Raw genomic sequence first — 21,711 nt, 5'->3', positions numbered from 1 at the left:
GTTTAGTTATGCAGCTCTCTGCTCCCTGATGCACTGAAAAAGAAAGCACCTTCATATTCAAGATCAAATCTAGGATAAAGTTACTTTGAAAGCAAATCCCAAAAAAAAAAATTGTTCTAGTAAAATGTGAAAAAAACCATCTCATCAATTAACTTTTTAACTTTTTATAATGAAAATTTGAAAGATATATTTCAAAATTATAGACTACGCAAAAGTCAAAATTATAATTTAACTTTATTATTAATAAAGTAGTATTTCTTCAAACTACACTTCAGTCAAAGCTTTTACAACTCTAGAAAACTTCAGACCAATGCTAATCCACCATTTGCTTAATTTCAAACTAGCAATAATTCAGAGCTTGCTTGCAAACTGCTGTTTTACATCAAACAAAACTGCAAGTAAAAAGTGGGGTTTTTTCAGCCAGACCATTGTGGATTGATGCCAACATTACTTCTGAATTGAGCAGAGCTTGAGAAAGTGTTATCACAACATTGAAGCAAGAATAGAAATCTCTGATCATCAGTAGACATCAACAAGCCAACAAAGCTGAATATTTATTATTTTCATGTCTTTCCACCCACTGGGGAATTTTCAGAAAAAGACACCTTATTGCAGTGTGAGTGCTCACACCAAAATTTTTGCGAGGGATAAATTGCACGTATCAGTAAAGAACTTAAAATATCCACACCTGAAAACTAAACCACTAGTTCAGGCTAAAATAGGAAATGTTTTTGTCACTTCTAACACTGTGAAAAAGCAGCAACTTCATATGCATTGAGAGAAAAAAAAAAGGGGGAGGATTAAAAAACAGAGTGCTAAGCTCCCCAAACTCTTTAACAACAGAAACATATTTTCCACTGTATTTACCGTCCACTGCTCTCCAGAAAGTTGGAAAATAAACTTGTTTCTTTCCTTATTCACTTCATCCGACAAAGCATGTATTTTCTTGAGCTGAGGATTCTTTCCAGAAGTGTCCAGGTTCTTCTCACTGGTGTCTACAAAGCCATTTTTGAGGTATTTTGATTGAGGAATACCTTTCTTACGGCATTCTAGTATCAAAGTCCATTCCTGTTTTATCCTGAAATAGTACCAAAAAGGGTTTATGTGAATCAGCTGAAAAAAAAATATAACAGCTAAGTCTTAAAGCCTGATCTTTGTTTCCACAAGTACTTAACAAAATATAATTATTTATCTCAAATATTGATAGTTATTTTAAAAAAAATAAATAAATAAAGGTACATTCCTGGAGTCATGCAAAGATTTTGTAGACACACATATAGATTTCAAATGAGCAGGATTTCATTCACTGACTACAAAACAGTGACACCCAGAGAATAACAGAAAAGTGGAGACTGAGCACACTGCCATGTAAAAGAATTGTTTTCATGGGATAGGAAATACATTCTCACAAAACAAGTTATATGCATAAACTAAATGAACCTGGTGACGTATGCAAAAGTTCTACTGTGGAAAAAAAGGTCATTTTAGAAAGTAAGAAGTGCCCTTTTTTGTTCCAGCATAATGATTTATTTTCATTTTCACACCAACATCTTCTTAGAAGGTAAAGGTCAATGTTATCACGTGCCAACTCATTTCAGATTCCATTTCAGTGTAACTTTAGGTTCACCTCCAAGGCAAACTTTTTTCTCATAGAACTGCAGGTGCAAAGTCAATTTGATCTAACTAAGCATTGTCAAAAGCACATGCTTTTTAGTTCTGAGAGATTTATTTCAGCTTAGTCAATTAAAGAGCAGGTTGATTAAGTGAAGTAAGCCTTATTTACACCAAAATAAGACTCTGCAGAGCCCCCTGCACGAGGGGCTGATCTCACACTTTGAATCCCTGTTGTACATGAGACTCATTTATGTGATCTCCACCCTCCAGCAGAAATTTTAAGCTAAAGGACTGAACCAAACTGACAGCTGAAGGAGGACACAAAGTTCAGGATAAATTGCCCTTAGAGAAGGTAAAAAATGTCATGTCCTAGAAAAAGAATCACATGCAAGTTTGTAAAGTTCGAGTAGGGAGTAGCAAAAATTGTACAGGTACTCCCAGATAATGATGGGACTTTGCTTTACAATGCTAAGGCGTTAAAAAATGGCACATGAAACAGAATCACAAGAAGCATCTCCAAAACCTTTTGTGGAAATAAATAATTTTTGGACACTCATAACAAGGTGTGATATAGAAACTGCAGTGCAGAACGTGCTTACAGGAATATGATAGAACAGATTAAAAGTCATATTTGTCTCAATGCTATCAAAATAAATCTTAAGAGATCAAAACTGCACGCCTAAATAGGAAAGGTGTTATTGAGACAGCTGGATGCACTGTAGCACTCACAGAAACCTCAGGGGATGTTAGAGAGACTTGAAAGCAGAGAGCACAGCAACAGCAGAGACAAACACACAGCACAGGCATGTGTTGCAGACACTTTGTACAGTTTTAGAAAATACATATGACCATTTGTCAGGGAAGGGAGCCTGAGAGACCACTGGAGGACAGCTTCAAGGAGCAACACAACACACATGGGACCACCAGAGAACTGTAAAAAGCTTCTTCAGTAATAACAACTGCAATGTGTTCCCAAGTGACATCTTTATAAGGAGAAAATACCTTCTAAGCACCTTCTAAGATGTTTCAGAAGGTGAATTAACAAGGAACTTGGTTAAAAGTGTAGCTTACTGGATAAAATTTTGGACGGCTGCATGAGGACAGTACAAATTTAAAGCACGTTCTAATGAAGAGACAGTAAGGATATCTTTCTCCCCCTGTTGCAAAAAATGCAAAAATATTTAAAGAAAGATAAAATGGTATTTATCTTCCAACTAAGAAATTATAAGGCAGTATAAGGTCTGATAAGGACAAAAAAAAACAAGTGAAGTTCCTTACTGCAGGTGTACAAATGAATAGGAAAAGGATTTTGTAGCATATCAAAAGCAGGAAGCCCCCCAGAGAGATGATGGGAACAATAATTTATCAAGGTATGAATGGAGCAGTGAAGGAATAGTTATAGAAGCTATTGAGAGCTGCAGAATTGGCTTCAGTTTTCATTAAAGAGATCAGAAAGTACTTTATGTGTAGACGCCTGGAGGACTTTCTGGTATTCAAAGTGTCAACAGAGGAGGCATGAGAACAGTAAAATATATATTTGAAATAAAACCCCCAATTTCTCCCAGTGTCTGCTGCAGTGTGGACTCCTTCATGCCACAGCAAGGCGTGATATGAGCTAGGAAGACTGGACAGACAGAAAATATGTCCAACAACACGTTTAGTTCAGAGAGTCCCTAGAGGGGGCAGAAGCTGCTGGTACAATCAGGGAAGAGTCCACCAACTATGCACACCTCCTAATCTCTTCTGAAGCTACTATGACAAAGACAAGAAAATAGGTTGGAGCAGACACAGCTCCTTAGCCCACATTGTGATACTTCAACAAGCTGCAGATGATATTTCTGGTTATAGAGACCCAGGATTGCACCAGGCAGCCCTACCAAGGGTGTCTCCTCCAGTTACAGTTTATAACTGCTCAGATGACAGAATTTTCCACATCAGCTGATATTTTCCATATCAGCCATGAAAGCCCAAACACCTTTTTCAGATGCTCTGACACGTGAGCCAATTCAATTTTTAGTGTTGATCTTACCTATTCAATCTGCCATTTGAGCCACAGAAACCACCAGCACAAAAAAGTGCAGAGGTTGCAATTATCTGAACCAAACCTCAGGACCACAGGACCAAAGCCCTAAAATTCATTTTTTTTTCCTAAAATATTCTAAATAATCTTAGTTTCACTTACCACCACTGTACTGCTGTTTCTCACATTCTGCTCCAGTCCTCCATATACAGCTTTTCTGTCCCTCTGTGAAGTTTAACTTTACATTACTATCCTCTCATTTCCGTGGAATTCCTTCATTTTCCATCAGAACAATAAACATTTGAGCTCAGTGCATAACTCCATGCACTGAAAAAAGCTTGCCCACAAAATGGGGATTTCTTTTAATTCATTGCTTTTCACTCAATCACAAAAAAAAAAAAAAATAACTGATTCATTCCTCACAGTATAAATTCTAACAGTGTTAGAAACTTTAAAAAAAAAAAAAAACAAACAGACAGAAGAGGTCAAAAAGTCTAACTCAGTAAGAAGTAAGGCACTGAGCTGCACTACTACACCTCAGTGCTGGCTCTGTCAGGTAGACTCCAGGAGCACTGGAGCAGAGGGTTCAGATCTAAAATTTTACTCTCTCACAACAAGGAATACAGAAAATGGCAAGAAAGGAGCTACATTAAAGCTGAAACAATAAATTGCCCTCTGACAGTTTGCTGATAACAAAACACTAAACACAGGAGGTCATTGCCAGCCAACTAAAACAAAATGCACATAACAAAAAATGGATGTTAAGCAAATCAGTCGGTGAAATATTGACCTCAGAAGAAAGAGAGGCATTAAAAATTAAACCTGGTAGGGAATTCAATATGGATATTACACACTGATATGGAAATCCTGTGTCAAATTTCTTCTTTAGTCCTACATTAAATTATGGCAAAATGCTCTGTTAAGCTTTTAAAGAATGCAAGAATGCCCACTTATAGTCACCAGACTATGTACAAGCACATTTTGAACAGATGGAAAGTGAATTAATAACGGAGCAAAAAAGTGCATCATTTTGTACGGTACATTTCAGAATGAAAACATTATATTTCCCATAGGCAGAGGTTCAAATAATTTACAACCCCTGCCGTATTCTCGGGTTACACATTAACCAAATGAATCCCTGTGAGCCTTCCTGACCTGGAGCTCTAACTTACACCCCAGCCAGGACCTGTCATGAAGCAAAGACTACAAAGCTGCAATTTGCAGGTCCAGTTGAGATGAAAACAAAGGGATGTTGTCATTCTGCTCTGTCATCGTAAAAAAACTGAGGTGATGGTACTTCTTAAAGGATCTTTATAAAAATAAAGACCATTTCAAGTCTTTCTTTGGTGGCAACCCTCAAATAAGACAGAATTTCTGTCACGCTTGTCATATCTGAAGGCTATTGCATGAATCTTCTAAATCTTTCTGAATTTTCTGAAAGAAAAGGCTTCTAAAACTGTGGAAAACAGACACCACAGATATCCACAGAAATAAAAATCATCTTTTAAATACGTAGAGAAATTAGATTTCTGGTCTTGACACCTTGATGGCTCCTGATATTGCAGAAACACATTTTCACACATGGGAAATGAGTTGGTTACAAAAGTCACAGCCCTCCTAAAGTTTATATCTTTTTAATACTATTCAGCAATAAAATATTTTGGTCTTCCTCTAGAACTTGATCAAACCATTGCAGTCAGATTAAAGAAACAACAATCATTTTCAGTGTTTAAAATGCTGGAGTTAGTCAAGCCTAATTTAGGTGGGAGTATGAACAGAGAAAAATATTTTTCCTGGACAAAAGACCCAGACAAGAACTAAGGTTCCAACACAGCAAACTAGCCCAGTACTTCCACTTCAATCATAAAAATAGTCCAAGTCATTTTTGAAAAGGCTAGTTGCATGGAGATTATGTTTGACAAAAAAAAGAAAAAAAAAAGTTAAGTTTTATACCCATATATCTCTAACACAAAAGCACACCTGTCACTGAGGCAGACTGTATGTGGTGTAAAGCAAATTTTACTTTGGCAAGTTATTTCCCAATACACTGCCTTTTTCCAGTAAGCTTTCAGGACCATACACTGTAGATATGAAACGGGAACACCAGGGAAATAGAAGATTCAGGTATTTCCATTTTGGTTAGTGCTGAATTTCTCATCAGGTAATCATTCCCCAAATGCTATTTCACTACTGCAGTACACCTGCAGAAATGAGATTTCACGACACACAACCTTTCTATATTATTATTATTATTATTATACATATTACCTACCAATAATAGGGCAGCTCCTTGCCTGATATTTTAGTTTCTCTAATCTAATCAACCTGATGCAAAGACTTACTACACAACAAATTCAGTGACTGGACCTTTCAAAGGAGCAACCACCTTGGAAAACAGGAATTGTCCGATGGTGAGGATTTCAGAGCCATCAAAGCAATCAAGGAGTAATTGGGTTTCTTTCAATTGTTGCACCTCCTGCTGCTCAGGGTCTGACTGGGAGGCCTTGAGGAAAAAGCTATGGCTCTTTGGTAAAGAAAGGAAGTTTCGTTAGATGGCACTATTTACTCTAAATCAGGATGGACGAACTGGCCAGGACATGGTGACACCAGTTTAGGCATCACCAGCCACACAGGATCATTAAATAAGCCCATGGAATTGTTATAACACCATCACAGTCAAACTGGAGCTCAGCCCAAAACAATATTCCTGATGGATGAGTAACATTTGCTTCAAATTCAATTGAATTGATCTAATTTCAACCTCATTGCCAGGCTTTTCCATGGGTTGTAAAGGGTTGTGGCTGAACAACAGCTTTTACCTCACAACACACTTCTGTGCATTATTTTACATGCAAGGCCTGTATGCCCAGGTGCCTAAAAACAAAGTGCTTATTAGTGCTGCACATCTAATCCCGGCTTGTTGTCTACAATTTGTGTTTGTGGCCAAAGGACTTGTGGACAAAGTTTTAGATTTGCTGGGAAAGAGGTTTGAACTGAGTAGGAGAATAAACATCGCAAATAAAATCTTATTTCAGGTACAAACTTAAAGTTTGGCAGAGAGATAGAGACAAATCTTTTTTATTAAATGAACACGTAACCTCTCAGGGAAAAAAAATCACTGTCTGCCTGTATAGTGTCTGCCTGTATAGTGTAGTTTGCTTTTTGCTTTTTATATTTTGCTTTTTACTTTTAACATTCAGGAATTGCATTACTCAGAAAAATAATTACATGCACATTTAGCCAGCCAGGCTTCGAGAGGAAATTTTTGGAGAAGAGACACACTGGAAGAGGTAGCTGAACAAACTTTTATCATTGCTGCATGTTTGTTAGTGAATAGAAGAGGCTGTGCCTTTCTTTTCACAGCAAAGATTTAGATAGCTAATCTGGGCAAACAGCTCTGGCATTTCCTCACTTGAATGCTTAATTTGTTAGCCTCCAGTTTTATCTTACCTGCTTTCACACAGAAGACAAACATGTCACAATCCTTAAAAAAAATAAAATCTAACTGTAAACTTTCACTCTCACTCCCTTAAAAAAAAGTATAAAGGAAAACTTGTTGAAGAAAACCATCATACCACAGCAAGTTAACCTGACAACATTCAATATTTCAGGGTACAATATAAGACTGTTCCCAACTACCAGAATCAAGATTAAATATAAAACACTGCTATGAACACAAACTTCCTCCAATAATATGGACTTTCATAAACACAGTACAGTGCACATTTTTTGTAACAGTTTGTGTTTCATATCCTATGGGAGATTTAGAATGGGCTTGTCTGGATCGATCAAGAACATGAAGTAAAATGAAATTAAACCTGTACAACACCATTCTATTTCTTTTTCTTTTATATTCAGCTGCTGGTTTGTGTGTGTTCTTTGAATTGCCATACTTCCACAGTCCCACAAAACCACGGGGGAAACTGAGGATTGAATTAATTCCACACAAATTGTGTGATACCAATACCTCAGAAGGCCAGATAAGAATCTCTCACAGTTGTTGGCTGGCCAGAATCAGCTCTCACTGGACAGTTGCTTCAACCTCTCCTCTAGACCTGTAAATTCCCAAAAATCTTTACAAGAGCTCACTGTTAATGCAAACAGAGTTTAAGTTTTTTATTCATTTGTGAGATTTTTTTTCTCTAAGAAAATCTCCAGTCAAAAAATATCTTACATGTGACTGTTCACTGATTCTGCATGAAGCAAATTGCCTTGCCCCAAGGCAAGCAGATTCCCTAGAGGTTAACTGGGAGTTTGTCCTCAAATAATAGATACTACATTTCACTACAAATTATTAGGTCATTTTACATGGCAACATGGCTATAAAGGACCTGTGCAATCTCAAGGGCACTGGCAAATTGAAAGTTCTTTGAGAAAAACTTGTTTAAAAAAAAAAAAGGAGCAAAACAAAGCAACCTCGGAAGGCCAGATTGCAAACTCATCTGTTACATGGGTCTATTTGCAGAGAAAGTCTCTTAATTTCAGCCCTACTTAGGAATTCACTCTGGTTGCTGGCAAAAGTAGATATCTGGAATCTTAAATGCTAGAATGCAGTCCTCAACTGGGGCAACTAACTGCCTTCTTTAAATGTCTTTTTGGAAATATCACTTGGGATCAAAATCCTTTACAAAACACTTTCTTACTGTGACACAGTGTGTACTAACATTGATTTCTGTGTGTCTCCTTGACAATACTAGAATTGCTGTCTCTGAGTGTTTTATATCAGAATTTAGTCACCCACAGAACTCCATAAAATAATTACATGTATTTCTACAGGAAAATATTATTTCTATTAGGTATTTAATCCTAATTAAAATTTTATCTGTACTTTCAAGACAACAACAAGCAAAGTCTTGTCATATTTTTGGTCCAACATTTGAGAGTACTGAAAAGCATCTAAGAAATAACTCGTGATCTGACATTCAGGACCTAAATACCAGTGGTCACTGCACACTTCATAAAACAAAGAAGATTTTCTTTTAACTGAATTTAGCATGTTATTACTAATATTCATATTACTTTGCTTGTTATTCTGCCAGCTTTGTCTGTTCTGTGAGGATGAATATGGACTTTGCCATTCATCACAGGGGATGAAACACTGATCACTTATACTCAGGAGACAAAACCTAAATGTATTTCCTCCTTTTTCCCAGAAGCTCTAGAAGTAGAACTAACTGGAAAGCAATCTGAGAGCATGAAGGTGCACAACCATCCAAAGCACAGCAGGTAAATTGCAATTTAGAGGAAGAAAACAAAAACCCTTCCTGCGTGCTGCAAGTGCACTTGAGCCCTTTTATTTCTGGGCATTATATCTCAAATTCCCCATCTCCAGTTGGTACAGGAAGATACCAGAACGACTTTGGACCCCATTAGCAGAAAAGGTCAGAGCAAGCAGTCAAGCTCCCTTCTTTCAGGTGGAAGGGTGGCTACAGACAAATAACCTCAGGCAGAAAAGGCAGGGAGAATGTACTGGTTTTATGGAAAAGACAAGTCACAGTAAGAAATTAGTCTTAACCTGTGCCACTGACTAAAAACATGGGAGCTCAAATTAGCTACCTCAGAGCACATAAGGTTACCTTCTTTCCCTCTTACAGGAGAAGTTGCCCATTCCTAGATCCTGATTTGGTTTTTTACTGGAGAACTCAAAAGTTATCTTCTGCACCACGGACAACCAAAATAAAAAAAAAAAAACTGTGGCAGAGGGCTGTTGACATGTTGTCCACATTGGGACAGAAATAAGGTTTGATCAAGCTTCATCCCAAATCCTTTCAATTGTCTTTTCAACCATAATGGAAACAGGAAACATCCATATCCCAGCTGTCATGGTTTAACTCCAGACAGTAACCAAGTACCACACAGACACTCCCCAGCTCTCTGGTGAGATGGGGAAAAGAATCAGGGAAAAAAAAGTAAAATTTCATTGAGACAAGAACAATTTATCAACAGAAACAAAGTAAAGTGTAATAATATTACTAATATTAATATATTACTAATATTAATAGCAATAATAATAATGAAGAGGAGAGAGAGAGAAATAAAACCTAAGAGAGAAATAAAACCCAAAAGAAACAAGTGATGCCCAATGCAACTGTTCACAACCTGTTGAACAATTCCCAAACCATTCCTGAGAAACAATCAGTCACTTCCAGCCAACTCCACCAGTTTATAGGCTGAGAATAATGTTCTATAATATGGAATATCCAGCTCAGGTCAGCTGTCCTGGCTGTGCTCCTTGACAGTTCTTTGTGCTGCTCCTCACTGGCAGAGAATAAGACACTGGAAAGTTCTTAACACAGCATAAGCACTGCTCAGCAACAGCCAAAACATCAATGTTACATCAACATTATCTCATACTAAATCCAAACCATAGCACTGTACCAATTACCAAGAAGAAAACTAACTCTATCCTGAAACCAGGACACAGCTCAGACCAAAAAGAAAGGTCTTGCTAGAGAATTCAACCTGTGGAATGAACTTTTTTTTTCCTTCTTCTTTTTTCTTTTTTCTTTTTTCTTTTTTCTTTTTTCTTTTTTCTTTTCCCTTTTTTCTTTTTTCTTTTTTTCTTTTTCCTATTTCCTTTTTCCTTGTTAGGATTACGGTTTTTAACTCAGGCTTTGGTAGAGATGGAAGAACCAAGACTGCTACTACAGATGTCTTGAAGAGANTCTTGAAGAGAAAGGTCCTGCAGAAAGGACAGTCAGACCTTGTATTAAACCTCCTCTTAGACCAGCAGCTGTGTTGTCAGTGTAGCTGCACTGGCAGTGACAGAATCTATAAGCAGGAGTTCCCTGAGATCACCAAAACACCACATGAAGGTTCAATGCAATGATGCTCTTAAGAAAGGGCACTGTTTAACCCTGTGCATTTTATTTTTTAAAGTATAAAGGGATTTTTATTCTTTTTTTCTCTTCTTGGAGGGAGAAAAACAAGTCATAAGTTTCCAACACTGTCAGCACAATATAATATTCAAGAGTGTCTTATGAGAAGTAAAACATTTCTTAAGGAAACCATAAATTAAATATAATAAAAACAGCAAAAATATTAGTGGACATAAGCATTATAATCAAGGACATCTTTAATACTTAAAAAAAAAAATTCTTTTATTCTATTCTTTATCTCCTATTCACAAGCAATTGAATATGCCAATTAATTTAATTCCTTTTGGTTCCCCTGTTAACTCCAGAAAAAGAATTTAAGTATTTCTTAATACTGAAACGAGCGTGTTTTCATGAATTCCATAATTAATAAGCTATAGTTTTATACAGCAAATAAGAAATAGAAAGGCACAAAATGTGTTACTTTTCTCTTCCATTTGAGTCAACTAAACAATAAAATACACGATTGGTAAATCCCAACCTACACTGGAAAAGAGCAGGACTGAGGAAATACAAGCACAGTTTGTGCTGCATTTCTCTGACAATCCTCTGAGGAAAGGAGGTGAGAAATCATTGAAACTGAACCCAAAAAGCAAAATTTTAATCATTGAGTAATGCTTAGTACATGACAGTGTTAGTGGGTAATAAGAACAGATTCAGCTAAAATGAGCAGCACAAAAGTTGGCTTTACCTCTCCAATGCACTTTTTTCTAATCTTTCTTTCTCCTTCCTCTGACGTTCTTTGTTCTTCTTAACTCGAGTTTCCCACAGTCCTCTTATGACAGAAAAGTCAAATATTATCACCTGATGCCCCATACTGTCGACATTAAGCTGCTCCTGCAAGAACAAGCCAAAACAAGGAACTAAACTATCGTTTTTCATTAAAATTGTCTGGGGAGAAGAGCTGAAGACATAAGAAATATTAACATAGCACGCTTTCTATCTTACTCAATTTGTCCAGGGGTTTTGTGCTGGCAGTAATCAATGCAGCTTACAATCAACTTCTACATAAAATCTACGGCAACAGCTACATGTTAAATTTTTTGTGTCCCTTACACTTTTCTCTTTCCATGATAAAGACAGAGATGTAAAGGAATACTACTCGGATTAAGTAACACTGACAAAAACAGCTTTAAACACTTTGCATTTTTAACAATTTCTGTAATATTAAAATGAGAGCTCCCAAAGAATTTACTAAGTTTTAAATTGTGCAAATTCATCTTGGGTTCTAGTTCACCTACTAAAATCCCTAATGTAAGCACACATACAAATCTAGATAAAAGAGGTGAAGCTATACTATTTTTTCTTGGGGTCACTGGTAAGGGTACTATCATCACGGTATAAGTGGCTTTCATGAAATGTAGCTAGATCACCTACACAGAAAAGTCACTTACTTAAACTTTGTGTGAGGTTTTATTAGAGAACACATCTATTATACCATTTCCAAGCTTATTAAAAAAATAAAGAAAAGAAGGAAGAAAACCCTGCTGGACTGTCTACTGATCAGTTAAAGAGCAATCTGCCCCTTCCTTTCCTGGGTGTTTTCAAGTTTGTATCTATATCTTTTTTACTTTATGGTGATCATTTTTCAAAGCCTTACATTCTCCAGCTAGGGCCATTTATTATCTGTCCTTCTCTTATAATACTGAGGAGGAATGGGAAATTATTCTCCCCTTTGTATTTTTTTCTCTCGAGGCTTTGCAAATGTCCTTTTCTCTTTCACCCTCTTTCACCTGTAAGATGTTACATCTCTCTGTAAGACATAACACACAAAGAATAATTTCTTCTGAGCCAGCAAAACACCCCCCTGTCCTCTGCAAAATGCACAGCATGGACACAAAAGGATTATGCACAGGTACCCCCACAGGAAAGTTTCCTACCTGTTTGCCTTATTAGTCATCTCAGTAAGAAAGTGCCCTACAAATACCTGCAGGTACTGGCACAGAGACTGGTCAGAGACCAGTATCTTTCTACTTACATAGCTTTCTGTACCTTAGGATGTTTATATAAAATGTTATCTTTGCTGTTCATAAAGCTGCTCCCCTTTCTTGTTTATCTTTGCAAGTACTAAGAATGTGGCAAAAATAGTTCCCGACCCACCTGGAACCAACTGCTGACAACAGCCAAGTCAAAACCCCATTAAAGCAGTGTAATTAGAACAGTGACCTTCTTCTCTGGGGAAAGGTTTATCTATAATCAGCTGACCCTTACAAGACATATTCACTGATAATTTACAGGAACTGTTTGCTGCATAAAATAAAACATTCACCTCTACTTACCAGAGAAAGAAACCCAGTGACAAGGACTTCCCCCCTCATAGTAACTGCAGACCAGCAGTCGCTCTGTAAGGTCTAATTAATTCTAATAGATCAGTTTATAGCAGTGTGTTTTGGTAGAAGGACTATTGCAGGAGCTGATTTGTTGCCAGACAGTGAAGTTGCAGCTGGACACTTGACCTCTATTGAAACTAGATGGCCCTAATCAACACAGAGTCTGAGTAGACTGTGAAAGTGCTCTTTTTCCTTGACTTTTTCCCCACCTTCCGTCTCACAGGTTAAGTCATCTGTTCTTTACTGAGGCACTGATTTATTAGACACTCAGGTTGGAAAAGTTCATACAGCTTTTATTCACATATTGCACTAGGCTGCAGTGCATTGGGGGGGTTTTCTTCAGGGGTAGAACAAGCAGAGGACGAACTTGGGTGGGAGGTGAGAGGTGTCCATCATAACTCCTCAGGACTAATCCCTTCAGAAGGAGCAAATCCACAAATCCTGATCAGATTAGAGGGTGACAGGCTTTAGAAATATTCATCAGGACAAACACAGAATGCTTTTTGCCACCTACAACTCTGAAAAGGTCACCTAACAATCTTCACAGAGCTATTGCTTTACCCTATATCCTCGTCTAAAAAATGGGCAAGTATCAAGCATGCATTTGCCAAAGATCAGACACTACCATTTTTATGATGATGAGATGTTGCCCAGAAAACAGAGCCTGGCAAACTGGCCAAAACTCAACTAATCTGATCCTAAGTGTGAGTTCTTCAGGGTACCTACTCATGCATGGCAAGAATTTATGACAGAAGAGGCAACTACCAATAATGATTACCATTTCTAGAAATGCATGGGGCTGTACATGTTCAACATCACATACCGTTGTTGCTTTAATCTATTATTATTATTGCTGTTGTTATTGTTATTGATGTTGTTGTTATTGTTGTTGTTGTTGTTACAGGTTGGAAGTTAAATTTGGGTAGAGAAATGTCTCACTATACACTTCTTTCTAACTTCTTCCCTTCAAGTGGAAACACTGCTGTGTATTATCCCATGCTTGAGTTCTTCACAGGTAATCACTATTATCACTTTACCAATTGCCAGGAAGCAGAGAAGTTAGAAAGGGCCTCTGGAGGTCACCCAGTCCAACTGCTCTGCTCAAAGCAGTCATATGATTATTCATCCAAATCTATACTACAGTCCCCTTCCTCTTCAAAATTCCCCATCCTTTTGTAATTCAACATTGCTAAATTATGCTTTAGATCACCAACACAACTTTGTTAGAGGATGCATGGTTATAACATTTATCAGTCTTTTGAGTTATTAGTGAGATAGATCACAAAAGCAAGGCTATTCAGTAATGTATTCAATTTATGTACAGTGCTTTCCAGGGGAAAGGGGATTCAGAAACATAAAAAGAAGGCAAAAATATTGTTTACAGGAGAAACTAGTGTGGAGAAACTAGTTCTCTGTCTGTGAAAGCAAACAATCTTATCCCTAGCTATTTACACCTCCCAGGAAATAATCTACAAGGCCTTAACCAATATCCTTAAAAGGCAACATACTAGGTGGCCAAACTAATCTTATCTTCTGAGTTATGATTAGCTCAGAAACAAAGCTGGCCATCCATGATACTTTTTTTTTTTAATTATTGTAAGATATTCCCTTAATAAGCAGCTACACGCTACATTTAAGGAAATATTTTAAAGCAATATATAATTTAAATAATTAATTTAAAATTTTTTAAAACAGCTCTTTTTTAATAAATATTTCATTATTTGGCAATGTGATAAGAGAGGTTGTGACCAGAGAGACTTGTGCTAGCAGCAAAGGAGAGAAATTTCCTTTTGTTACACTCTTTCCACTCTTCATGTTTTTTTTAAGAAGAGAGAGAATTAAAAATCCCTTCGAACAGCACGGCCTTTGCAACATCATCTCTTCCTCAGCCAGGAGGCTGTGTCATAGAATCATAGAATCATAGAATCATAGAATCGTAGAATCATAGAATCAGTTGGGTTGGAAGAGACCTCTGAGATCAGCAAGTCCAACCCTTTGTCATCTGCAACTTTGTCCAGTTTTCATCAATAAGGAGCTCATAGGAATCTTCCCTCTATACATTCTATAGAATTTTCCCTCTATACATTCTAAACCACAAATAGATGTTTCTCTCCCCTAGGGCGGCACTTTCAGTCCGAGATGCTACAACCAGAAGGATTTTCTCAATTTCAACATTCCAGAGTTCTGTACCTTCACTGGAGCACCTCTCCTACCAAGCAGCTCTCTCAGACTTGTCCCACTGCAGGCCCCATCTCAACACTGAGACCCTTCTCCTTACCAAGTGGGTCTAATTTCTGGTTTCAGAAAGAATAAAACATCTTTCCTTAACAGTGTTGCAGAAACTTTATTCATTTAACTGGATATATAGATAGGCCTATTAAAATCAAACACAGTCCTCACGTGTATAAGGATAATGACACTCTAAAACATTTGGAGGATTAAGTGGCAAAAACCCCAAAATCTTAGTGATGATACTCATCGTATGTTTTATTTAAATGATATAACATTAATGCTAAGTGTTACTGTTAGTAAAAGCATCTGCCTAAGTATCTGCATGGATTATTTTTATTTTATCATTTATTTTAACACCTATTTTATTTTATCATATAAATTCACCTGAAGGTATGCAGACTGTTCTCCAGCATCTACCTCAGACTTTCTTTTTTAAATAGCAGTAGTACTCAGGAGGCCTATAACCAGAATCTTTTCAGAAAGTTGAAAACAGAATGGAAAAGATATCTGCCTTGTGACGTCTATAATCTTTTTCATTTTTCATTTACTGTTTTTCATGCTGTTGCTACAAACATATGCGTGCTTCAGATGTCGACCCCACTTAATTCATGTTTGTAATTAACTTAAACTAGAGCAACACCTGCACACTGAGATGTTTCAGTGTGTTGTGGGGAGGTGGGGAATCATTTTGACAAAAATATTGTCTTCTAAGTTGTGCTATTTTATGTGCTCATTATGAACCAGAGAGTGATCAGATCCTGGAGAACAAACACCACCAATGTGAAGCTTTCAACTGCCACATTTTGGCTGTACATTTTTGAACACCCCATGTCTGGGAGCGATTTTACTTTTTAGGAGGTAAATCAGGAATGGAATTGGCTCTGAAAATGACCACCAAACTAACCCCTTCCTTCATTCTCTGAAGAATCAGACCTAATTCACCTCAAAAAGAGACCTCGAGAGGCTGGGGGGAGAGGGGATGATGACACAAATCCAAGAGACTGAGTTTAAATTTTTAGCTCATCACATAAGAGTTTAAAAACCACACACCAAAATCTCCGCTCCAGGGTGAAACCTGTTTCCACCTTGTAGAGCTAAATACACAGATGAGATGTAAAACTAAGATAAAAAGAAAAATCAAACTTCCACAAGGAATAATCTCCATGCAATGAACCACAGCATCACAGCCTGCACAAGTCACTTACTTTTCTCCAAGGGTCACCCGGAGGCTGCTCTGGAGTAAGGAAATTAATTGTTCACCATGTTGTGTTCAACAGATACCCATTAAAATATAGTTGGAAAACTGAGTAAATAACCCTACATGACACTTTCTGATACCAAATATACACAATTCTTTGTTTTACACAGAGATATTTAATTTATACATAAAATAATCTCTCCAGTAAAACTGGAGAGATTTAATGTGCTGTACCTTCAATGCCCTTGCTCCCTTCAATACTGAATCTCCAACTCTTGTTTACAGTCCTGCCACAGACCAGCCAGATGCTTCCACAGCCATCCTTGATGGCAGCCAGTGATCCCCAAACCTCTTGGATTTGTTACCACTTGACCTCTGAACCCTGAGCAGGCACTTGACAATTTTTTTTTTCTTTTCCTCCTGGGCTTAGTATAAAGGGAAGAAATGGTGACTTGCAGGACCTTTGGAGGTGTACCCAGCCTGAGATACGGAGGACTCAGGCAACTGGGTTCCAAACAAACTGCTGACAAGTACATGAGCTAAAAGCAGCCCTGAATTTTGGACAGAAGGCCTTCCAGACAGCAAAAGTGCTTTTGACATCAGCAGCTTCATAGAAAGAACAGTTTGAGGCCTTTCTGCATTCATCACAGCACCTGAGAGACATCAATGTGTAGATGCACTGAGGAGCATAATAGAGAAAGAAAAAAAAAGGACAAGCAACGTCTTCTTTGGACAGAAAAGTAGCAGAGCACAGGAGAAGATTCACATTCTTAGATGTGCTGACTCTGTGGCCTGCCAGTGACCAACTCTTCTACAGCTTCTCCCTGTTCACCAACATTATCTGTCTTGTCTGCAGCGGGTTGAATACAGCCTGTCATAAACCAAAATTACATTGGCTTTATTATGCTACACCTCAACCTCCTCTGAACACAGGTGTTAATGCTGGCCAACTTCTCTGTGCACAGTGCATTCTGTAGAACGAGACCTGTGTCTTCTCTTGAGTCTGGAAAGACTCTGGCATAGCTTTGATACCACAGGTACAGCCAATATTAGTCTCTGTTACCAGCCCTCCTGATTTCATGTGGTGCCTGGTTGCCCTCAATAACAGCACTGTGTATACTTTCCTTTGCTCTTTTACAGGAGTCACTAAAGTATTAATGGCTTGGTTTCTTCCATTTGCTTAACAGCCTGGTTCATTTGGGCCCTTTTTCTTTCAGATAATCACCGTGGGAGATCTGCTGCAATCTAATGAATATTACTGGCAGGATTACATAGGGGAAAATGTGAGTGAAACATTTCCTAACAATCCTGCAAATAATTTCTTAGGAAATAAGCTCACTCACACTGCAGTTCAGAATGATCAAGTCATTTATCTCACAAGTCTTTAAATAATTCAAGGGAAACCAGACATTTGGGTAGCAACTGAACACATTTTTTGTGTTATCAAGATTAAATTACAGAAACATGCTGTGACTGAAAGAGCAATAGAGATTGTGACAGTGTTCATCATATCCCAGTATATTGTGCTAACTGTGCACAGCTTGTAAGTGAGGTGGAGCTTCCCTGTGCCACTTGGGGAGTAGGAGAGGCCTCCAAAATTGGAAGCTGCTCTTCCCTGCCTAGTCTTGCTACCAGTAACAGACTCTTACTGCTCTACACCAGCAGGGAATTATACTCCCTGCTAATTTGGGTGGTTTCTCTGTCACTAAGCCTGCCAACAGTGCAGATTTGACAGTTAAGAGTTTCAGGTCAGGGATCCAAGACAGACTGTGCTTCAGATCACATCTGCAGGCACGTGTGTGATGGCTGGGTCCTGGGGAACACGTGGCACACAGGGCAGTGCCAGGGATGACAGTGGCACTCCTCCAAAGGCCTGGATCCACAGAGATCTAGCTATTGTAGCTACACCACGGAATAAATAGAAGAAAGGGACAAGCTGCTCCAGGGCTGGAGAAAGCAGTTCTGACACCTGGACGTGAGCCCAGATGTTTGGGGAGTTTGAAACGTTCCCTTTTGCTCTCTCAAGAGCACAGTCTCATCCAGCTGGCTCCCAGATAAACAAACACAGACAGGCAGTGACACTCTCAAGCTATTAATTAGTCCAACTTTCACTGAAGTTAATTTCAGAAATTAGTGTCTTTGCATATCATGGAACTTAATCCTGAATGCTCTGGTGAATCAAGATCTTTTTTAGTTTTCTAACTTAAGAGGAGTTTAAGACCAGAACCTGACATTAACCTCTGTCATACACAAATAGATAACATTTGCATAGTTTACACAAAACAAATAAGAGCAAATATGTCTTTTCTAGACCTAGTCCTTATGCTTCAGGTAGAAATAACTTTGAACACCACAAAATTAAAAAGAGACAGGCAAGGGCTAAGCTTGGTTTCCACACATTTTTGTGTGCATATTTCTCTCTGTCCAGTGCTGCAGCACAGTGTTTTACTGACAGTTTTCATTAATCAGTTCCTATTCCAGATGTAAATTAACCAGTCTCACAAACAAGATTCCTCTCTAGCACTGCAGTCTTCACATTTTGATTTTTAGACAATTTTTCACAAGGCTATTCATTAATTAGGTCTTTAATTATGGATTAATTAGTAGCTGATTTACAATATTCCTCACACTTCCTCAACTCTTGTAGCAGTAATATGTTTGCCATCAAGCATGATAGATGTTACATATGCAAGGGGATTTATTACAGTTGTATTCTCCTAGTACTTCAGTGAGCTACTAATTATTCTTCCACTGACAGTAAAGGTAATGAAACACTGGATGGATGTCTGTGACATAAATGCATTCTTTTTTTTTTTTTCACTGGGTATTGCTGAAGAGAGGTCTAATTCTCTTAAGATTGAGAGAAAAACTATTTATTTGAAATGGGCATGTATTTTAAAGCTGTTTCTTGTCAAAAGAAAAACAGTAAGCTCAAAAGTGTATTACATATTTCTTAAGGTGCTGATTGCATGAGTGTAGCTGTAGTCAGAAGGTCTAAACAATTGTCTTAGGTAGTACACAGCAGGGTCCTGGGAAATGCAGGCCATGTGCTAAGTACTGATTAGAGAGACTCCACTGGACTGCTCATACACAGACCCATGGCAAATAAATTTGCACTCATTGCCACTGAACAAAACATGAAGACTTTGATACATAATTAGATTATATTAACTAAACATAACACTACAGTTTCAGGTTTCTCAAACCTGTTTTTGCCCTTCAGTTTTTTAACACATCTCATTGACTTTTCTTATTTTTATTTTTGATATTTTATTATTTACTACTATTATTATTATTATTAAAATTATTATTGATATTTTTTATTATCCTTTACTTAAGGATACTGAACCATCCCCAGAAAGCAATACTACTACTACTACCTTTTGTGTCCCTTCAGAGGGTCCAGTTTCTGAAGTTATCTATGTGCATGACAGCAGCAAAATTTTAGGCTCCCAATTAGTCCTAATTGTGACTAATCAAAGACCCTCAAAATTTTGATCATTTCCTTCTGCTCCCAGAGGGCAATTTTCCATGCATTGCTCTAAGAATCCAACCCAGTCATCTGCCTCTAGTGCAGAAGGAGAGAAAAACCTATGTCTGACCTATAGCAGTCCTGTTTCCAGTGTTAGACACGAGATCATTAATTGTATACAGAGTGAAATGCTCGTAGCCAGTTCCCAAGCTGCTAAATTCCGTGATTTAAGATGTGGCAGTTAATTCAGATAAGCAAGAGACAGTGCTGCTTTCAGCTACTCCAGCAGCCAAGCTACTTTAGGCTCAAATGGTCCAAACCCCACCACAAAGTCATGTATTTTATCAGCTCTCTTCTCTCACCACATCTGTGTCTTTACTCTTTCCCACAAAACCTTCTCATGCCTACGGACAGGAGACACAGATGGCATGGATGGACAGCTGGACATCCTCCTTTGGAATAATTCTCCACCTTCACCTTCTGCCTTAGAAGAGCAAAGTGAGTGAAACTCTTTGATAGGATTTACCTCTTTGGTTAATAAACATTAACATCCACCCCGACCCTTGAAATGGTGCTCAGTTAGCTGCTGTTGGGAGGAAAAGCAGTGGTCAGCCCTTTTTAGCCTACAGAAAGTAACATGTCAGTGATAGCACATAAATACTTATGGTAGCAACAACAACAATAATGACAATATTTGACTTTAAATGATAGGCTTTGTTCACAAAAGATTTAGCAGGTTATATATCTCCTATGCCAGTTAGATTAGCTGTAAGTAGCCTACAGAAACTGAAGTTCTATTGCTCTCTTTAAATTTCACTGTAAATTTTGACAGACAGCAAAGATAAATGGCCAGCCCCTCCAACTATTTTTTTTATTGAAAATCATTCTCACACCAGCATATACCCTTGAGATGTAACAGCAAGGGTTTATTATACTGAGTCACAGAGCGAGTCTTGAAAGCTTTCCTAAATTATAAAGTTTGGATTTGTCACAAGCGTAAATCTACTTAGAGGAGCTGTGTATGGGGTGAATCTTAGTCTCTTTAAAGGTATCCACCAAATATACTACCTTGGACGAAACACTCCATGCTCCAGTTATTTTTCCCATATCCATTAGCATGCAAAAATCCACAGCTCAGAAGCAGCAACAAAAACATGACAGCTACTTTCCCTGCCATTTTCGCACATCTGAAGAAACACAATAATCAGCAAAACTGTCACTCACCTACTACTAAAGAACACGAGTGTCCAGAGCTCCTGGGAGTGCTCTGTGGTTATTCAATTTGGGACACTGAGGTTGTTTATAGCAGTAGCACAGCTCGTGGCCAGCCAGACCTGTTTGAGCCCAGCAGCGTGACTGGCCTTCCAGATGTACTAATATTCTATATTTGTACAGTGATAACATGATCTGTGTTCTTACAGCAGAGGCACGGGCAGGATAAAGTGTCTACACTGCAGTGACTCAACACAGGATGAGAAACAACAGCATCAGGACAGCAGCTCATTTGCTCCAAGGAAAGTGTGACAGAGCTAATGTTGCTCATGCTTATGTATTTTCTTTGGAAAAGGGGCAAGGAGAATAAGAAAAAAGATACATCTATAGTGTGCATTCCTCTGGTACAGACTAGGTCTTCATTCCCATGTCCATACAGTTCCAAGATAACATGCAGACAGTCCCATGAGTGATTGACCCAGAGAAAGAACTGAAGTGAAGAGTTTGGGTCTGATGTTTTCAAAATTGCTTTTGGTTAAATTTCCTTTTAAATTCAGCTTTTCAATTAAAATATTATTTAATTTTCTGAATTAAAAAAAAAAAACTGGCTTTTTTCAACAACTTCTGTTTATTTTTCATCACTGCCAGTAATAATAAGCATTAATCACTACAACTGGATTTGGCTGAATCTTCAGATACTGGTTTTACATTGCTGCATTTTCAGTGTCCTTGCTGAAATCATATTATATTGGTACCAA

General features: G+C 37.9%; 1 protein-coding gene across 1 annotated transcript in view; it reads right to left on the bottom strand.

Annotated features, from left to right (window-relative positions):
• Positions 1-21,068, bottom strand: part of LRRC2 (leucine rich repeat containing 2) — a 64,783-nt gene extending 43,715 nt beyond the window's left edge. Inside the window, exons 1-3 of the mRNA XM_017821233.1 lie at positions 20,966-21,068; positions 11,201-11,346; positions 868-1,078 (exon numbers count right to left, since the gene is read on the bottom strand). Coding sequence (XP_017676722.1) covers positions 868-1,078; positions 11,201-11,325 — 336 coding nt within the window. The 5' untranslated portion in view covers positions 11,326-11,346; positions 20,966-21,068. The remainder of the gene's footprint in view (positions 1-867; positions 1,079-11,200; positions 11,347-20,965) is intronic.
• Positions 21,069-21,711: the final 643 nt, after the last annotated feature.

The sequence above is a fragment of the Lepidothrix coronata genome, unplaced genomic scaffold (assembly GCF_001604755.1).
Source record: "Lepidothrix coronata isolate B3197 unplaced genomic scaffold, Lepidothrix_coronata-1.0 Scaffold89, whole genome shotgun sequence".
Classification (NCBI taxonomy): domain Eukaryota; kingdom Metazoa; phylum Chordata; class Aves; order Passeriformes; family Pipridae; genus Lepidothrix; species Lepidothrix coronata.
The sequence above is the reverse complement of the archived record's forward strand: the minus strand, read 5'-3'. Positions and strand labels throughout refer to the sequence as shown.